At 45.1% G+C, this 21,491-nt stretch overlaps 1 protein-coding gene across 2 annotated transcripts in view; it reads left to right on the forward strand.

The window, feature by feature from the left end:
* The window catches only part of LOC112559390 (serine/threonine-protein kinase 38-like), a 53,426-nt gene that overhangs the window by 23,285 nt on the left and 8,650 nt on the right, over nt 1-21,491 (forward strand). For both annotated transcript variants that reach the window (XM_025230606.1, XM_025230607.1), the window contains exons 4-8: nt 8,030-8,152; nt 18,516-18,599; nt 19,899-20,022; nt 20,419-20,573; nt 21,064-21,178. In XM_025230606.1, the coding sequence (XP_025086391.1) occupies nt 8,030-8,152; nt 18,516-18,599; nt 19,899-20,022; nt 20,419-20,573; nt 21,064-21,178 (601 nt within the window). The remainder of the gene's footprint in view (nt 1-8,029; nt 8,153-18,515; nt 18,600-19,898; nt 20,023-20,418; nt 20,574-21,063; nt 21,179-21,491) is intronic.

Here is a 21,491-nt window from a genome sequence, read left to right on the forward strand (position 1 = left end):
ATGATGTGGCTTGTTTCTTGACACAAAAGATTTGAATTACCCACTTTCAAGCGCTTTCGAGAACAGCTCGTTTCGCTTTTCACCAGTCGTTTGTCATTGTCGAAATAGGCTCGCCAATGGTGTTGGCTAGTTCTTTTTTTTCTCTTCAATTTCTAAAAACCGATTTGGGCTTTCGCCAGGCGAAGTAATTATCAGACGCGATGGTCGTTCGGGAGAGGTGCACGACAAGCATTGAGGGTATTTTAAAAAAAATAATAACTGATTTGAAATTGATCAGTTGTTGGCAACAAGGAAATCACGATCAGCTTACTGTTGCAACGGGCATTTTCGCCTGCACAGACCCGGCGTTCATACAGGCTGTAATTGCATGTTCACGTCTCTTTATTAATTGACGGTTTGGAGGCAGTTTTTTTTTTTTTATATGAAACTTGATTTACAAGTTCTCTTTTTACTTTCATTTGTCCTCACTTTTGTGTGCCCTTCTCCCGTCCCCATCCCTTTATCAACAATGCAGAGAGCTTGAATGTGCGCCAGTGAGGGAGATTGATTGTATTGTGGTCAACGTATTGCCAATACTGGTGAGGTAGATGTATCCACCAAGTCGAGGCTGAAGGACACGGTTGTCCTGAGCCATGACGGCTGTTGGAAGGAAGGACAGGAATCGTTGGGATGCTCGAGTGGCAGCCCATACTGGACGTAATACGTTTTTAAACTGCTCTTATCCAAGCTCTCGAGAGGCGTGACTACCTGGAATAGAGTAATGCCGGAGGGAGAACCAGACGACTTGACGCCTTCCTCCAAGATACACTAGAGAGAGGTCAGCAGTGGATCACACGCTGCAAGGTGTCCGTCGAATTTAAACCTTTCCATTAAATATGACGAAAACTTTTAACCCTCGGTTTGTTTGTTTAGTTTTGTTTTTTCCTTGCTCTAGAGGAGTGTCAGATACACGGCAAGCCGAGCGCTAGGTGTTAACCCGCGTTTAGGGGTGTGCCGTGCGTGTGGACCCGCTCGCAGTTGCACGTAGCCGGCTAAATATAGAGCTTGCATAATAAAGGGGTGTTATCATCGTCATCATTACCACCACGCCATGTCTATTTTCAGACCCTGATTTTATTTTTATTCCTTCTCAATCACTTGCTTTTCCCCTGGGTTTGAATAAACCCTTGTTTTGTCGTTCCTCTGTAGGATAGAACTGAGGTTGTGTGTCACAGATGCTGTCTGCTGATTTGGGTCGATTAGGGAGGAGTTGTTTACGATCTTTTCTTAGAGACTTTAATTGCGCGGTTGGAGTCACTAACGCCTGAAAGTCGGCGTTTATGGACAACAAAGACTGGAGGTGGGGCAGTTAAGCTCTGATAAACAGCACGGCTGTTGAACCCGTGATGACAACTCCGGGACAAGCAGCAGGATGTTAAGGCTCAATGTTTTGTCCACAATCGATCTCCATCTTTTGTCTTTTCCACTGACCGGTTTTGTCTTGGGTTCAGATCTCGTCTCGGGTATGCTGTTCTTTCTCTTCGTGTGGCTTCTGTTTACAGGGCCGACTGCTTTGCCGTGATATAGTCATAGTTGCTGGCACGGCGTAAAACACCAATTCCCCCCCCCCTCCTTCACCTTCGTAAGCTAGTGTTTCCTCTGCCCACAGTGGCGTCGACCCGACCACCCACATTGCACTTCGTAGTAAGCCTGATGTTACGACTGCGCAAGACCCTGTCCAGTCTAGACATTATACTGTATAGTCCCCCTATTTCCCTGCATTTTCATTACAATCACCTGAATACAAAGCATGCTGGTTATAGCCCTTTAGCATGTTTTACACATCGTCTATATGCTGCGAACCGAGTGGCTGAGCGGTAGTTTTAAAGCGAGTGCTAAGGCAGCAACAAAATCTTCTCGTAACCCGAAGCTCGTGGCAGGCAGGCCGTGTAGTCATTTCTCAAGGAGTATTTGTTCCCCAACAAGGGTGGAGGGGAGGAGGTGCCGTTGCTTATTATTCTACCTACTTTATCCCATCCTCACAGCACCTTCCTTGTAACATATCAGTTACAATTAAGCTCCACCGCATCAAGTTACAACAGGCCGGGTGTGATTATTGTAAGTGCAGGTAAGCTCCAGAGCATCCTAAAATGCCAGTCCCAGTATGATTAGTTTAAGTGCAGGTATTAATATTCATGGTCCCAACCGTCCCGGTGCACCAAGTGCTTCAAGCCACATACGGATCTGACAACAAATTAATCCGCACGGGAGAGGTGGGCGGATTGGTCCAGTTTGGACCTCCACAAGGAATTGAAGAAATATGTATATCCTCTGTCAGGATAAATTACTTGATTGCTTTATCATCTACTGAACTAGATGGAAGAGCTTGAGGAAGGACTCCAGGAAACAGCGTTGTTTCTCCAGCTTCGCTGTCTCATCTTTTTTCGTCTAGAGCCGTTGAGGTCCGCAGTGCAGTGAATGATGACAGTCCACTCGCACCCTTATGTTGGTGGCCACAGCTCGCTTTTCATGGCCAGATGTTCTTTCCCTTCGTTGTCAACACGTGTGCGTAGAGGTGTGTGCGCTGCTAATCATCAGGCTGCTTGCTTTTGTTTTCTCTCAACTATTTCTACCTCCTTTTACCTCTGCAGTCTCCATTTTTCTGCCCACTTTCATGTTCTCATCCTCTTTTTCCTCTTATTTTTCCTTTCTCGCCTCCTTTCTCATCCTTTCCCCGCTCTCTTTAATAGCGTCACACGTGACCTACGGCTCATGCTTACAGTCGTTGTAATCTCTGGTGTTACATCGTAAAAGGCTTGTCTGACATCTTTGGTGCATACCAGGGGTAAAGTAACCCAGGGAAAAAAGAGGAAAGTTTCCTACTTCCGAAGACCCCTCGGATGTTACTTCGTGTTCCTTTATCCCAATGAATCTTTGCTACCGCTTTATAAATATGGCCTTATGGCTGAAACATTTTTGTGGTGTAGAAGACTCTTGTCCTTGAGTTCCCCATAGTGCCCCAGGGCAACGACTTGCCCTTGCCTCATAACTACCGCCCCAAGTCTCTAGCCACAGTGCACATGACGCGGGAGATTTCTTACCACGGTGATAGTCCCACGTGACATGGGGATGTGAAACAGTCTCTAATGAACTGGCGACTGTCGTTTGGCAAATGCTTTATGGGGCATTATAGCGGGGACAGCTGCTGTTTGCTTTCAGATGTCCGCAGTTTGTACCGGCTGAAAACTCCAAATGGTGTTTGTCACCGAGGAAAGTCTTGAGGGCGCAGTTTTGTTTGAGTGGTGACATGATCTTGCTCATGGTCCACCTTCCTTATCAACACACACATTCTGTGAATCAACTGACGGGGGTATGGGTGTGAATCTGCGTAACAGAAAAATGAGTCATGAAAACATAATCTTCTTGTATCAGTCCCATCGCAGTTCCTATTCTCCACCTCTTTCTGCATCTTTCTCACACATACACACGCGGTGAGTGAGAAAGATTGAATTAAATGAATACTATCCCAAGTCCCCGATTACCTTACAAGGTTTTTACTTCACCTTTTCTGCCACAAAAAAGGGAAAAACTTAAAATGCTGACGCATACTGTTGCAGTATTGACCGATGAACAATCGAAACCATGTCGGAGGATTGTAAACCATGGAAAGGTTCAGGTTTATAGACTCTTGAAGTCCTGCGTGCAGCTGAAGGGCTACTCATTGAACACTCCTATTTACAAATGTGTGCATATATAAGGTCACAAGGTTTGATGGGCGTTTCCTGTTCTGTGCGCATGAGCGCAAATCGTGACTCCGAGCAGGATATTTTCTTGTTGTCGTTGTTTGTGTGCATCGAGCCTTGCGACATGTTTTCCTTATCTGAACTCAAACATTGAGGAAACATGTATGATCATACTTGGTGTGAGTTTCCAGTTGTCTTCTGGTGTTGATACCTGGGATTAAAGTGTGCGTTTGTTGTCGCACGTGCGCTTGCGTGTATCGTGAGTCTGGCTAGAGTAGTGTTGAGTGTGTCTGGGCGTTAGAACTCTCGGTAAACGCTCATCTGAAGATTAGAGAAGAGGAGTGGTAGAAAGAAACTAGCAGTGGTTCACTCGGACACGCACACACGCATTCTCTGGCTTTCCTTGTTGAACTCTTTGACACAAACAGCACGAAGTCGCTCTTTCTCTCTCCCTCCCACCAACACACACACAATGAGAGAGAGTATACATCAAAGACCTGTGAAGTAAATCTTGCTTATTGATCTCACGGCGCGTCGCAGTTTGTTTTTTTTTTTTTTTTTTTTTGACGCCAGACAGAGCGACAGCTGTTAATGTAATTTGCATGTATGTACAATGCCGCTCCCCCACTTCCTCACCTACTCCCTACCCCCCACATCCACACACACAGAGAAACAGACAGACAGACACACCCTGTACACAAGATTATTTCACTTATCTTTTACATCGTGTCCCGACTTTAATATCAACATCCTCAATTGTGCTGGATTTTCTGGGAAATGAAGGGTTTCGTGGAAAGCTGTCATGAATGGGCCAGGATTGTTGGGACCAGGGAGCAGCTGCATTGACCGGAAATTCTGATAACGACTTTATCTCGCCGTGGAATCAAACTTCACCTGGCCCTGTTTTTGCTTTTTCGTTTTTCGGCACTCGATGAAATTGGAAGTGAATTTCAAATACCTGGACCTAGAAGAGTGTACACTAGTTATTTATTTGAAGGAAAAAGAAACAGCGAAAATTGTAAAAGCAACATAAACTGTCCCTTAGATTCATCGAGTCGTTGTCGTTGCGGTGTTGAGGTGAGGGCTTGCATCGTTGAATACCGCACGCAAGTTAAAACAGAATTAACAGGTAGGCGCGGCGCTGTGGTGTTGTAGGTCGTAATTGTTGGTACACGCAGTAGCTTTTTGTCATATTGTGTTCATTTTCGTGGCGGCCTTTTCCAGCAAAACAGATTGTTATGTTTTCCAGATGTGACTTCGCGCGCGCGTGTGTGTTAATCAGAGCGGAACGGCCTTCGGGTGGTTTAAAAACGGAGCGTGAAAAATGGCTGTCACAGATTTTGTTGATACTTTTGTCGATATTTATTTCTTCCTCTCCCTCTCCCACACACAAGTGCTACCAAAATAAAAAATAAAAATAAAATCGTTTGTTAAGTGCTAAAAGAATAAGTAAAAATAACACCAGTGAAAACGGATCTGGAGCAAAGCTGAACAAGCCTTTCAAAAGAAAGAAGATCAAGGAAAGATAAGTCCGCAAGCTTGACCGAACTTTATTCTCTTTGACACGTACGTGTGGAGGCGCGAGCGTCATGTACAGGTCTGCAGGTGGCATAAAAAGTCTGCGCGTCATGTACAGGTCTGCAGGTGCCGTAAAGAGGTCTGCGCGTCATGTACAGGTCTGCAGGTGCCGTCAAGAGGTCTGCGCGTCATGTACAGGTCTGCAGGTGCCGTCAAGAGGTCTGCGCGTCATGTACAGGTCTGCAGGTGCCGTCAATAGGTCTGCGCGTCATGTACAGGTCTGCAGGTGCCGTAAATAGGTCTGCGCGTCATGTACAGGTCTGCAGGTGCCGTCAATAGGTCTGCGCGTCATGTACAGGTCTGCAGGTGCCGTAAAGAGGTCTGCGCGAAAGGCTGCTATTGATCTCGGCGCCTGGTTAACGACAACCACGTCCTTGAGACGGAATCGATGAAAATGTCACCAACAGTCCCACGGTGTGTGCGTGCGCACGCACACATGTACCCTAGAGGGCAGAGTTGATTAGAGGACACGTTGATGTTGATGGCGGACTTTTGTGTGAACGTCTACCCGATATAGATCGTAGGAGGAACGGGTGGGGGTGGGGGGGTGGGAAGAAATGCCACTGTCTGCTCGCACCGACACATAAAACGTCACTTTAGTTGTTGAGGTATTTAAATTATCTCTTACACCTTGCAAAATATACTGGGCTTACAACTGTTATATGGTGAAGTAAGGAAACGTTATTTGAAAGAAAAAAAAAAAATAGTCGCATCAACACAGTTTGACGTGTGTAAGGAAACGTTTAATTCTGCTCACTATTAATTACGCGATGACCGCATCACGATCTTCTTCAGGCTGTTGCCGCTAGGTGAAAGTTAAAACCCTCGACTGCGCTCAACCACCGCCCCTCCTTGTTGGCAGTGCTGCACGTTTGTTGACCTGATCATCAGGTTCCCTTTTCATGCCTCCTCAAAAGGTAGACTCTCGCATGAATACTGTGTGAAAAGAAGGTAAACAATGCATCAGTCGATAGGGAGAGGCACTTCAAAATTGCTGTGTGTATTCATTTAACGTGGACCCAGTGCCCTAGAGGGTCTGTATGTATACTTATGTATTCCCTAGTGGGTCCACCTCCCGATATAGGAACACCTCGGCAAGGACAGTGCTAATGCCGGAGCGTCTAGTTACGGGTTTCTATCCAGTCCCTGCCTTATTTCATTTGTTCGTTGATGACCATGTACACACACACACCGGAGTCTTCTGTCGAATTGCAGTCGAATTGTGTTTACTAAGCGTGGCAGTCACTCTCTTCAGTAACTATACACGTTGAATAACTTTTATTGGGTAGTGACATCGAAGCCGTTGTTTGACGGTTCCACAAAAGTGATGGCGGTGTGCCATAAACCTGGCCAGCAAAAAGGGACCAGTTATATTTTACTTATGTGCAGACCTACACACCCTAGCCTGAGGGTGAAGTAAGAGTCGGAGCTTAGACCATCGCGTGCTATGGTTCCTCTTACGGTGCTTAGGGCACTCGGGAGCGAGCAGTGTTGGACTGCGTACCGTCATAATAAATATTGAACTTGGCGCCTGCCCGTTATAGTTTGTCGAAAAAAGCTGGGGACTCTTTGCCGTTTCGCATTTTTCCCGGCCCGGGCTAGGGGAAATCTTTGGAGCAAGTTTGTTGTTGGCGATTCTCTAAATTTGAACGCACCGTGTTGCCGTTAGAACAACTCGGTCTTCTGTATTTAACCGCCATAGCATGCCGGGAAGTGCCGTGTTTATTCGCCGTCTTTAGTTTGCTGTTTGTTTGACTTCCCTCCCAACCCCCACCCCCACCTCAGGTGGGTCATCTCGCGACAGCTCTTGTCCTCCTCCTCTCTAAACGTTTCCCTCACTCCAGCTCGCGAAACATATAATCTTTCAGCTTGCAGCTTTTCGGAAGCTCCTGTCTCCCCCGTCCCAGATCCCTCCTTCAGCCCTTGGCTGTCATCCTAAACAGTTGCGAAGAAGTTTCTTTGAGCATCCCTGAGGTTCAGTTTCTTCTACAGTTCGGAAGAAACGGACGCTCGGCGCCTTGGACCTTTACGTTTGGCGCGGACACCAGACTGTCATGAGAAGACGGGCCTTCTATTCCCTCGTGCGCTCTTCTCGTGTAAGAGGATGCTGAAACTGTATGAGGATGCTAACCATGTACAGTTTCCTTCTCTTTAGAAAGCTCTTCCGAGGACTTCAGTGACCATTTCTGAGGGAAAGGGTGCTGGAAAGAGAGGTTGTTTCGTCTTTGTGCATGGGCTGTGTAACTCCTAAAGACTTTCAATTGCACTTTTTTTTATTTGTTAGTTTAGTGGAAATGTCCACAAGTGTTTGCTTTGCTACTTGAAGTCGTTTTGTTCAGATCTGGGTGTATTTGGATACTGACTTCTCCAGTACAAATACGAGCGAGAGAGAGTTATACGCTAAGTCTGTACTACAGACGGTATTTTTGACAAAGCTATGAGCTTGCGACCATTCCATCAAAATTAACATGTGATTTGTAGCAGATGTACCCCATTGTCTTCCAATGGAATGGTGACGAAATGGCAGGCCCCCGCACGTTTCGTTTTATGGCTACGAAACCTCTTTCCATTGTTATTCTGACGCGAGTGTTTTGTGTTAGTTCTCTCTCCCCACTTCTCTCGCTCCCTATTTTCTTGCTGCAAATATGTTTCTTGTTATTCGGGGCAACACTCCCCAGAGTTCTTTTCCCCTTGATGCAAGACTAATCCTATGTTCCTATGTGTTGCAGAAAAACGAGCGGCGACAACAACATGCCTTGAAGGAGACAGAGTTCCTGCGCCTGAAGAGGTCGCGGCTCGGCGTCGACGACTTCGAATCCATCAAGGTGATTGGACGAGGCGCCTTCGGGGAGGTGAGTTGAACAATGTTCGGGTTCTACATCTACAGCCTACCTTCACACACCCGAGGTCTGCTTTCATTAACGGGAGTGTTTTGAGCTAACAAAGTTTTAATCTATGATGTGGGGTTGTTTTTTTTTTTTTGTTTTTTTTTAAAATGATTTATTTTACAAATCGTGCTGCTTGTTTACCGCGGTTTTTTTTTTTTTTAATAGCTGGGTAAGATAGTCTGTTGACATGAGGTTGTGTTCGCTTTAACTCGACAGTATAAAGATGGCCGTTCACAGGTCGGCTGACCTTAAGGGTTGGCAAAGAGCTCTAGATGAGAGATTCTGAAAGTTCTCAGTTCCCACCTAGTGGAAACATTCGCGCTTGCTTGGCAAGAAAACGCAAAGACAGGGAGTGAACGAGAAAACATTCTTGTGCTGCAACATCCAAATAGAGGAGAGAGAGAGAGAGCGGGGAGGGAGTCTTCGGTTGTCTTGAGTGGCGGGGGGGGGGGGGAGATTGAGGTAAGGAATTATAGCCACTGACCATCCTTGAGAAATTAATCACAAATCAGAGCGGAAACATATTTTACGTTGAATTGTATTTAGTGCACCCAGAAAAGCAAGAGATACAGATTTTTCCACCAAGATACAGAAAGAAAATAAAAAGAGCGGTCCTTGAAGGGTGTATTTTCTGGAGACAGTCTCCTTCGAATTCTTTCAATTTACGAAATTTTCTTAACACGTCTTCTTTAAAAGAGAGAGCGAGAGATCCTTTGATCGGTTGTTGGGTTGGGAAATGTGACCTTTTTAAACTGGGTGGCTCAAAGTGGTGAAGTCCCGTCAGACCTCGACAGCTACTGTTCCCACGGTTTGTTCTGAAGGAAGCAACGAATGTTTGTGGTAAACGGGTCGGGGTTAAGGATCTCTCAGTTACTGGCTAATGTGGGGTTTGATTGTAGACATGTTACCTTGGAAACTTGTGATCTCTGTCTCTCTATCACTCACACACGGAGAAATTAGTGCTTTATATGAACATCAAAGAAGGTGAAATCAAAACAGCTGGCCCCGTAAAGAGTGTTTGCGACGAGATCTTAACCCGGGTACACGATACCTACTGTAGTGGTGACAAGTGACAAACCGATGCGCCACCGGACAGCAAAGAATGAATGAGAGTTGTCCTTTCATGTCGCTTAGATTTGTAGACAGTAAATATCTGGCACTGCCACTGAACATACTAACCAAAAGTGTGATCGCCTTATCGAACTGCGTTATTATATTTGTTTTTTTAAACCTGCTAGCCACCCTTATCCTCTTACCCCACTACACGTCTTGCACTCGTATGGCTGCCGTCAAGCCGGTTGGATGGGCGCCTAACGTACGAGTATTGGATTGATGGCGGTTTGTGGTGAGGGTAGCGCAAACCACGGTGCCTGCGGGCCTAACCATGTCGAGCTGTTTGCCTTTCATTGGCAGCGACCTGCCAGGTCTTTCAAAGCGTTTACTTGGTGCAGCACAGGAGAGGCCGGGAGAGACCTGTGGACGCGACCTGAGATTGAATAGCGGTTAAAAAAAAACAAAAAAAACGCGACAGACATTTTACCTGTCTTTGTTTGTTCATTGACTGGGACGCGGATTGGTTTCTGGCAACAATATTTTGGTCAACTTTTGATTGATCACTTTTGACACGTTTGACCCGAAGGTATTCGGCAACAGAGTAGAAGAGTGTAACACTTGTACTCTCCATGTCTGGGCTGACAGCAATGGGGGGACGCGACGTTTCCAGTGAAGGGAAGAGATAAAAATGGCGATGTTGCTAGCGTCTCTCCCCTCTCATCCTTGCTTGTTCTCTTTCTTCCTCCCCACTATCTCTGTGCCGCATCCTCTCTGCGACTCTCGCACCCTCACGCCCAACATTCTTTCCTTCCACTATCAGCTGGACCCGCCCCTTGCTCGCGCGCTCGCTCTTTCGCTGTTATGGAAGACCTTCTCAAGATGATGGCGCTGTCCGCCTTTGTTTTGCGTTAAAGGTTTAGGGCGACATTTCTTCTTCGTAGTATTGTTTTATCGAGAGCAGGGGTGAGAAATCTTGTTTTCCTGCCGAAGAACATTTGGATAGTAATATGTAGCATCATTCGCGGGCCGTACAGAATTATCAAATTAGCCAACTATGTTTAGTAAAGGCGCAGTTTGGCCACATTGGGTTAGCACTTCTACATCGTGTACACTTCCAGCCTGTCTGGCACTGACTGTCCTCTGAGTCACCGCAAAGCTGGCAGGGGAACCGTCGAGAAGCATACGTGTCTCGTCCGATCGGTGCCCTTATGGACGTTTCTTGCTTGTTCTTAAAATTTACTTTAAATTTACAGTCTAAATTTATGTTGTTATGAAAAAAAGATTGTATTGTTTGTTTTGGGTCTGTTTTTGTTTTGTTTTGTTTTGTTTTGTTTTCCTGTTTATTTCAAGTCCCACCTGTGGGTCACATAGCAGGGCCAGACCAAATGATTTCGCGGGCCGGACGTTCCCCACCCACGGTCTAGAGCAAGTGGTAAACAGACCGCCAAAACCCCCAACAAAACCCCCTAAAAAATGCTGCAGTGTATCATAGACAAACATAGCCAAGGACGTTCATGTATTCAAAACAAACATTCCTGTCAGATTTAAGAGATTGAATTCTCGGTCTGAATGTTATCAAAGCTGTCACACACACACCCCACACAATATATATATTTTTTTAACATTTTTAACACTTACATCGCCCACATTTGAGTTCTAACCCTTATATTATATTATGTACCACTGCATGGTGAAACAACACATATTACCTACATAAGCATGCACAAACATATTAGCGGGTAAGCTTAGCATAGAGGGCTGACCGCAAGCGAGCGCGCACACGCACTACACACAGTGTACAAAGTCAACAACTTGTATTGTTTGCGCCACTCGCTGTCGTGCGCCTACAGCTGACAGGTTAAAGGTCGATCAGACGTTATATTTTAATGAAAGTAAAGATAAGTGAAGAATAGTATTTCTCAAAAATCCATGCAGATAACCCACATATGTTCCCCAGACACATGCCTCCTATCCCAAATTTAAAGGACGACACGAGTACAACATTTTTTCTTAGCGATCATTTAAAGTTCATTTCAAAATAATAATTCTCAAAATATGAGTACATAATTATACTTAATTTTCAAGATATAGGCCTTTAAACATCGGCCTTCTCACTTGCCATTAGGAAAGCAGAAGAAAATTACTCTCCTATACTGGCACACTGTCAGTTGTTTGTAGCATTGTGGTGGATAAAGATACGACTGATGATGTGTTTGTGACTGAGCGCTTTAAGGAAACAGTCGTGTAAGTTGTAAGTTGAGCTTAAATTATAAATACTGTCGTTCTATGAATCAGTTCCGCTCAAAATTTAGGTCTTCAAACATTCGTAGCTAAAACACAGCTGCCTGTCGGCTCTCGTAGGCCGATGTGTTTCGTATTCTTCCGCGAATGAAAACAGAGGGATTCTAATTCGTCACGTAGGAGGAAGCATTTGATAAGAAAGGTATTTTCTGTCTCTCCAATCTTGTCCACTTCAGAGTGCTCGTTCTCACTGTTCTCGGAGTCGAATTTGCATGGCACCTGGTCCACGGTGCTAGCGTTTCGACGATCGCAGTTGGGAGATTGAAAGCGACCTGGCATAGGACAACAGAACATATCCAGGTGGTCTTCGCTGATGACAACGTATTTTATTTCTTTGTTTAGCAAACTGTAATCTGGGGTTAGACGAAAGCGCCACTTCCCCAACCCCAACCCCAGCCAGCGACTTCTTTGAGATCACGAGAAAGCGGGAGACAGGAACGCTACCGGTTGTATACTTAGTGATGTAGGGAGAACTTGGCTAACCCCTTGATTTAGTTTGAATCTCTCACGTGCCTGTCTAACGTCGTTGTAAATAGAGTGAGGTTGATACCTCCGTGCACATCTTCGCCTGTTAGAGGCCTGATCACAAACATCATTGCAGAGGGCGCAGCCTGTGATGTCACCTATACTGTCGTGACACCTGGCAAGCTGACCTGAGTGGAAAAATTGTTTTCATCAACCTTGCGTCCAAAACGTAAAGCTCCTTCTACCCCTACCCCCTAACACCACCTCAGAAATCGGCCCCACCTGGACTCTCGAAGTATGCCATTTCCTGGGCTGGGGTGACACTGAGCGATCGTGTGTGCTTGCCTCACCGGTTGAAGAGCCCATAAAATGTGTAGTTGATAAACGGGACCCTTCGCTCAATGAGGAAGAAAGCTAATGACAAACTCCTTATTCAAACTCACCTCCTCTTCCTACCACTAACTCCGGTATAAACAAACAAAAACAGCGCTTGCTTTGCCTCCCCTCCCTCCCTTGTCACGTGTCACCCGGGGTGGTTTCATGTGAGGTCTGATTTTATAACATAACTTTAAACTCAAGTCTCACCGCTTTTCGTCTTAACATCGTTTGTAGTCTGAATAGTCCGACTTGCAAATTTGAGAGCGGCGACTTCAGACTTTTTCTAGAGTTCTCGCGAAACCAGCATCTGGTCACGTGACGAGTACATGAGCGCCACCAAACACTCTGCATCATCAGAAGTCAATAGAACGAGATTGCATTCCAAGTACGAAGATGAACAGGAGAGGACATTGACTCCTTCTTCCACACCCCTCTTCCGCCCGCCTTTCGATTACAAACCCGCAGGCGCGTGCAGGAGAACGATAGGAGCGCTGATTGAACGCGCGGTACTTGCAGGCGCCTCGCTGGCTGATCAAAAGGTGCGAGACATATTCTTACCCCAGAAAAAAGTGTTTGGAAGGGACGGAGATGGGAGGATAGTAGAAGGGAAATGGCGCAGTTTTTTTCGCGCCCACGTGAGGTGGTTCTTACCAGCGCAATACGGAACACTTTCACATCACAGGCTAACAATTGATTTAAGGTCAGTGCATGTGCACCCATGCGGCAGCAGCAGCAGCAGCCACTTGCAAGTCTGGCAGGATCCACTGCGATGGTGGGTGAGAGGTGTTAAGACACCTTGCGGCGTTCCGAGGTCGGGGTTTGTTTTGGCAGGTAGAGCAGTCCTAAGCTCCGTGAATGGCTTACCGCGCTGGTGTGAAATAAGTACCACCTGATGGAAAGTCTTGTGCACCTACCTTGTTTTCTTAAATCATGCGCATGCAGTCAGTGGGACCATTGTCACCTTCTTTGAGGTGTATAAGTACTGAGCAGTCTGTACAGTGGTCTATCACTATCGCCGCTACCACTTTTTGGTGCTTTTTTGGAGAATTTGTAAATGTTTTTGCTCCTTATAGAGATCATTCGCGCGCATGCTTGTTTTGTTGACCTTTCACGTTTTTGTCTGTGTTCATTACCCCCTTTGCTGTTTTATTGCGCCGCATGAAGACAGGTTCATGGTCTGTTTGTGGCCAGGCATCTCATTCCAGAAGAGTAAGAGATGAAAATTGCTTCGTGGGAAGAAAAAATCGGAGCATTGAAGGTCCCATACTTGAAATCAGCTGTTGTACGACGCCTCCGCGTCTCCGCACGATGACGCCATCACTTGACATTCTCTGGCTGCCCCGCGGATGACACAGATGGTCTTTAAGATGCAGCTGACATTAAGCATGTTTGGCAACACCATCTTCCCTCTTTCTTTGAGTGTTTTTCTTAATACTGTGCCCCCCTCCAACACCACCACCGTGCCTGAAATAATATCATGTACTACGACAGAGCTGCTTTGCTTCTTTCTGATTAGGGAAAGGGTGGGCTTGAGGCAGGAGCCTCGCGCCATCATCACCCAATCACGACTTCAGCTGTTCATCAGGAGCCGCTGTCGGCGGCTTCAAGGCTCATTGATTTGTCGCCTGCGTCGCCGTATTCATGGAGCCTGCAGGTTGCTGTGGGTGTCCGGGGTCGTTTATCATCGTTAGTACCACAACAGCCTGCTGCCAGGCGCCCAGGACCCCCACCCCGCACACCCACAGAGTTTACCCCGGCGGAGCTGACGTAGTCCTCCTGACGGCGACTTTCCAATATTCACCCTCCAGCCCACAGCCGCCACCACTGAACGCGGGCTGTTTGGAGGAGGCTGGGGCAGCTCAAGCTGGCGGCCGACCTGCTGTTGCTTTTTTAGTTGCATTCTGGAACATCGGCTTCTTCGATGGATGAGTCATACTAGTAGTTTATCGACTTGGATTTGTATCGCTCCGTCTCTCTCTCTCTGCTTTGCATGAAGGAAGTAGGGGAAAAAACCACCAGTTAGAGCGTCAGACTTTTCATCTCTCCCTTCCCCACCCTCTGTCTCTCTTAATATGTGGGAGGTCAAGCGCATGCTTCCTAACCGACTTCCCTGCTGCAAAATAACCAAAGAGAGTCAGTCATTCAAAGACGGGGCGGAGAGGTGGCTACAATAAAGTTGTAGAGAGGCAAACGGTTATTTATAGAAATCGATTTATAGGCGATCGATCGTGTGAGACATCAGAACCTTGGAATAGCGCTGGGACAAGAGGTCGTTGGCAAGACGAGGCGCCAGCTTGGAGAGTGACGCCAGGGACGTCATTAGTTTCCATGTCGTAAATAGGGACGTCAGGGACACTGCGCAACGACCTCGCTTCCCGTGGGAGCAGCCCACTTCTCCACCCTCACCTACATAAACCACCTGCATAAACCTCCCACCTACATAAACCTTCATAAAACTCGCACCTACGTAAACCTAATTAAACCGCCTACCACCCGAATAAACTTTTTTTGACCGCCGCCTTATTCCAGCAACCACACCGAACGTCAGGTTTGGTGTCTGCGGGCAAACAGGACGTAGACAAGCTCCAGACGAAGTAAAAGGCAGGAGTGGAAGTTGTCATCGGCCAGTGGTTCCTGCTTTTCCGTGTCTTGCTGACCGCTGCATCGTTTTTCAACCTTTCTTTCTTACCTTTCTTCCACCACACCATATCTTTCTCACTCACTCTCACTCTTGCGTTACCCCCCATAAAAAACATACCACGTGGTTGTCATTAGAGTATAACGATCGGGACGGCGACTTCATTATTCATGCACGTTCTTCTCGGTCCGACAGAGTTACATTGTGGCACAAAATAGACTCTAGATACAACATAAATGAATAAAGCTGATGGGACAGGGAAAAACAGTTCAAGTAGTGAGTGGGTCGGAACATGGTGTGAGTATCTATACCCGGGGCCAAACGACACAGAATGGGCCAGGGAAAAATAGGGAGGAGGAGATAGAAGGTAGAAAACCTGCAATGCGCAGGTGATCATCACTGACATCCCGGGTTCGTCGCTCGATACTTCCTTCTCTCTAATGGGGGATGCAGACGACACGCAGGCAGGTGGCTTTGTAACACAACAGCGCTGGTTCATTGATGCACGCGATACGTGCTACAAGGATGCAGGTGACGCGACCACGTGACCTCGACCGCCGGCGGAACGACATCTGTGGTAGACGTTCCTGCAGGCTCATGACCTTCTTGTCCTCATTGACTTTTTTTTCAAAATGGCAAGGCAGTCAGGAAAGTTAAGACCAGGCCGGGGGGCTCGCAAGTAACCTTTTGTCCTGGAGGCGAAGAATGCCGGCGTTCCTCCAGTAAAGGCAGTTTGGTCCACTTGGCGTCTGGGTCAGATATTTTTAGCCCAGCCTGCTAGGCGGGCGGGATGTAAGCTATGTGGATGATGATGATACGGCGGCTGGTGAAGGTGGTTCACTGGCATGCCGGCCCCTGAAGCTGGCTTTACGCGAGGAAACAATGGTCTCAAGCAGACGAAACCGGAGCAAGGAGAGGAAAACAAGAGTCTCCACCACGCCCTAGTGACGAACTCTCGGAACGCCTGAACTAGCTGTCTGAAAGGTGGCGGGCTTGTGTGGCAGGAAGGTGGTGGTGGGGAGGAGGAATGGGTCTGCGGTGCGTGACTCAGCGTCCAGCTCGGCACGACAGGAGACCCTTACATGAAAGTATTGGCTTCTTTGAGCCAAGCCTGCCAAACCTGAGAGAGATCGGCGATTTCGCTCGTAGATGTCTATCAGTGTTCCTCTCTTTTCATCCTGTCCTCTGTCCACTCCCTTTGGGAGCTCCTGGCACCACTCCCTCTCTCGCTTGCTTGGTCGCTTTACACATGATTACAGACACACGCACTCTCTCTCTCACACACACACGGAAGGTGGGATGGTATGATGGAGAAAGAGCGGGTTTCTAAAGCCAAGGTTTGCCTACGCTTCCCTAGCGTAACCTACCCACCATCATCCATCATTTGTTTTGTTTACCGAAACAACTTCCCGTTTTTTGCCATCTCGACCTCAGTCACGCCACCGCCGTCAGATGCGCGAAGGTGACAAATACAAGAGTCCTACCTAAAGGTTGGGCTTCCTGCTGACCCCAAGGGCCAACAGTCAGCGCGGCAGCTAGTAGAATATCGAGGACAGTATAAAGTCTCTTTGGTCAAAGGGGAGTGGCCTGGTGTTGTACACGAGCCAGAGTTGTGATAACCACAAAGCAGGGGAGAGAGAGAGCTAGCTGCTGAACTGCAAGTAGTTTTGCCATGCGAATGTGAAATGACGGCCTCTTGGCGAGAGTACACCTCGCTTGCGGTCGTGAAACACCTGCGGATTCAGCCCACCCGCTGACGGAAGTACACGCGCACCCAACTCGCGTGACTCGGCTAGTGAGGTCGGCCTGAAGCCAGGGTGAGACGCTGCCCAAGGGTAAAATGGGGAAGCTAAGGACAAACATCTGTCTCCATAGTTACGACGCATTTTCCAAACCCTGCGAAGTTTGCTTTATGTTTCTTTTCCCATTGCTTTATAACTATACGGTTCGAGTGTTAAACATTATCAGAGAAGTCCACTGTTTAAGTACGGAGGCAAGACACCTGTCCATTATATCCCCGGGATAACTCCTTACCTTCACTTCATGAATACGGCCCAGAGCAGCGTGCGGTCCCCGGTATACCATGATTACCTCGAAAGGCAGTTTTTAAACTTGGTGAACAAGTTGTAATTTGAGTGCAGAAACATGGTTCATTATCTGAAAAGGAAGGTACTTCGTGATATGGACAGAGGTGAGAGAAAGGACAGAGTGCAGTCGTCATGGAAACATTATCACATGTCTTTCACATAATTCTCCAGAGACTTCGTCAAATAAACATTTCATGTAGTTTTTACACCAGTCTTCATTATTTCATGGTTTGTAATTTCATAGCCTATTCTGTGCTTTTTGGGGTTTTTTTTTAAATAAGAGGCACTTCATGGTCTCTGGGGCTGGAATCTCTATGACCAGAATCATCCTGCCAGCCAGTTGCAGCCCTCCTCTTTATATTGCTAGAGAGCAAGTGCAAAGAGGGTGCGGCAGACGTTAACCTTTTAAGCAGCTATGTGACATTCCTGGCGATATTTATGAAGTAAATCACCTCAATTCTTAAGGAATCATTGATTGAAGGGATAAAAATATCACTGAACCTGTTGTCTCAGGGGACACGAACAAAGGACTACCTTATGGAACCACAGTTGATTTTTATGTGCTTTAAGTTATCCATCGGTGTAGGGATTATTTATATGTTCCCCCACCCTCCAGCGCCTCTACACATGCATATTCTTTTATCAGGAACTAAGCATGCAAGATGAATTTTTGTTTTTTACTTAACAGACTGACATATGTTGTTTGCTGTGTGATTCTGACCGCTGTTGCAATAATGGTTACTTGACAACTATAGTAGCTAATCCAGGTGGTGTGTTACAAAAGTTTTGTTGAACATTAACACATACAAATAGATGCTATGTAGTTAATATTATTTTTTGCAATCCTTCCACGAATCCAAATTACAAGTTGCGCACATTCTTCTGCCTTGTGACAACCCACGAGGAGCAGTGCCTTCAACATCTATACACCAACGGCGCCTACCCCAACACTAATGAAACACTGACTGACAAATAATAAAAGTTTTATTATTACAGTATATTTTATTAAATGGCAAAATAATGACTTAAGAACAATTTACGTTACAAACTTTTTCTTGGAATGTAACTTGTTCCTAAGTAGGGTAGCATCTGTACAGCAATAATTTTCAAGCTCAGACATTTCAAACCAGCTCTGACATTCATATGTAATTTTCTTAGTCATAAGGCAAATTTACATTTAAGCAGAAAAATAAAACTGTGAATTTGTTTTACGTGGAATTATGCAGCGTTCAACTTGGTAATGCATTCAGTCTTAATGTACTTATTTTGTTAAATCTGACAATCTTTCATAAACGTTGACTATATTGAATAATTTTAACCTTAATGCACTTTTCACATGATAGCGGTTTCTAATACAACATTTGTCTGTTCTTTTATTATGTTATGTTTGTTCTCCTTTGTGTAGGTGCGCCTTGTACAGAAGAGGGACACAGGTCATGTATATGCCATGAAGATCTTACGTAAGGCTGACATGCTGGAGAAAGACCAGGTATGCAATGCAGCTTATGTTTCTGCTTGTATTAGAAAATAAATCAGAGTGTGCCCTACTGATTGATGGTAAATGCATGAATAAGGAAATAAGACAGCAAGTATGGTGAAAACAAAAAACAAAAACAAAAAGAAGACTTTGCCTTTTTTTTTTTCTAAGTATAAAAAGATGATGATTGTGAGGTTGGATCTTGCGCTGTTCGTATTTTCGCTCAAGTGGCAGTAGGATGTGTATGATGGACACGGTGTGTTGCTGTGTGTGTGAGACTGAGGTGATGGGATGGTGGTACAACATGTACAACATGATTCTTGTGGGAAAGAGGAAAGAAGATGGATGTAAGTGGTTTATCTGGATGAGAAGATGCCAAACTGCACATGGTGGGATCATTTCTGCTTACAAAAATACTTCTGAGGAGATTTAAAGGCAATTAAGATGAAGTAAAATGGATGGGCTACAGGTGCAATCACAGCTCATATTCCAACAGTTTGCAAAAGCAAACATCGAGGTGAAGGATTCTTAAGCAAGGCCTTTTTGTACTGCAAATACCATGTTTGCTTTATTGTAACCAGACTCAATCTTGTTAAGGAAATTTGGTCTTGAGAAGTATTTCTGTTCAGATATTCAAGTGCACAAATACCATCAATCCTAGCTCTCTGCCCCTTGTGGGGTTTTTTCTCTGTTTCATTCACTCATAGTGTACATGTGTGTGTGTGTGAGAGAGAGAATGAGATTAATGAAGGCAATACATGACAGGCTGAATTATGTACTCCACCACCCCAAACCAAAATTCTCCTTTTCTAATTACAGACATTTAAGGTCTGTCAAAGTATAACTCCAGCCATTGTATGTGTGGGTGTTGATGGGTTTGGGGGCGGTCTTGTGCACCAGGATACATTTGCACTTTCAAGTCCGCAACCAGCAAAAGTGCTGGAGCCATTTTCACAGATATTTATGGAGTGTGTGCACAGATTTGGGGAAATACAATCTTGTACTTGGGTCAAACCAGAGATTTGACACCCCCCCAAAAAGGAAAAGCTGTCTTGCACTCTAGTAGATCTTGTAGGGAGTTGATTGTTTCCAGTGGATGAAATACGTAATACATGTGAACTACTTTAGCTAGTAAAAAAATTATGGAGTCTTGAAAACTGTCATTTAATGTAGCTTCTCTGTTTGTTCGGCTGTGGTCGAACCGTAATATTATATTTAGTGAAAAACGGTTTCTTGCTTAAATATCACTAAGATGGTCCTGAAATTGCATCCATCACTAATCTTAACATGCCCTTTTGTTCGTTTGAACAGGTTGCACATGTTCGAGCCGAAAGGGATATCTTAGTGGAGGCAGACCACACATGGGTAGTAAAGATGTTCTATTCCTTCCAGGATGCTCAGAATCTCTTCCTTATAATGGAATTCTTACCTGGAGGTGAGCAAGCTGATAGTGTTTAACGTCTTCTTTTTTTTAGCTCTGTACATATCTCTTCTTCAGGTTTCACTTTGTGACACTTATAATTTGAAAGAGTAGAATTATACGGCAATTTGTGAGACATACTTAAACCAGGAGTCATGTGATCTTTATCAAAAGAAATGAAAGTTTCCAGGCCAAAATGTCTAAAATAGCAAGTGCTTGGAGATGATATTTCCTTGATCGTTAGTGAAGGGGTCTTAAAATATGTAGCAAATGATTTTCTTGTCTTATTTATTATTTTAAATGCTATAGACATCTTTACTTAGATGTTGTTTAAGAGCCTGTGCAGTAGTCATTTTCACTGAGATGCTGCTGTTAAAGAGCCTATGCAGTATTGCTGACTTTATTTTTCAGGAGATCTGATGACACTGCTGATGAAGAAAGACACGCTATCTGAGGAGCAGTCGCAGTTCTATGTTGCTGAGACAGTCTTAGCCATTGATTCCATTCACAAACTCGGCTTCATTCATCGTGACATAAAGCCAGACAACTTGCTTTTAGATGCCAAGGTATGGTAAAGAATTGTATGAAGCAATATATTTATATACAGCAATACAAATGAAGGCTTACAATCTTGGGTGATGAATGACGTGTTTGCTGAGACAATCAGTCCTGTTAGCATACTATTATAAACTGTACCTGAGGTTTTGTATGAGTGATAACAGGATAGCAATTAGTTTCTTGTCACTGGCACCTCACCTGCTTTCTTTCCTGTGACTTGGCAAGCACATGTCGCACATAATTACATAATTACACTTATGACATCAAGTTTTCCAGTTGTTGGTCAGATGTTGGTAGTTAAATTGGCCATTTATCATCTACAGCTGGAGATTTGGTGGATCAGCCATTTAAGGGACAAACCATTTTGATAAAGAATTGATATAGTTTATAAATTTTTATAGAATCATTTTATTAGCTGTTTGTTGTTATTTTCCTAAACTTGTGAGAATATTTGTTTCCTTTATATCTCATTTCTCATTCTAATCCTCTGCTGTGCAGGGTCATATCAAGCTGTCTGACTTTGGTCTCTGCACCGGCCTGAAAAAATCTCATAGAACAGAGTTCTACAAGGACCTGACACAAGCTAAAGCTGGAGATTTCAGCAGAGACTTCAGTAGGTCACAGACTCCTGTTTTTTTTATGTTTGGAACCTTTGTGAAAACCATTTGTACTTCACTGAGACTGACATCATATCTTTCCAGTGTTTCAAAACTTTTTTTAAGGGATATAGAAGGGTTGGGGGTTTATGATTACAGACAAAAAATAAGTATGAGAGCAGCTTTGAATTATAGTGTCATAAGTACTTGGTACGCTGTTTTTTTGTTGTATTGGAAAATAATTTACTTTAAAGCTTTGAAAGGTTTGCAGAAAGTTTTGTTTGTGGGAAAGCTGACAAGGTTGTCTGCAGTTACCTCAGCTTAATTTTT

Source organism: Pomacea canaliculata, linkage group LG3 (genome assembly GCF_003073045.1).
Source record: "Pomacea canaliculata isolate SZHN2017 linkage group LG3, ASM307304v1, whole genome shotgun sequence".
Classification (NCBI taxonomy): domain Eukaryota; kingdom Metazoa; phylum Mollusca; class Gastropoda; order Architaenioglossa; family Ampullariidae; genus Pomacea; species Pomacea canaliculata.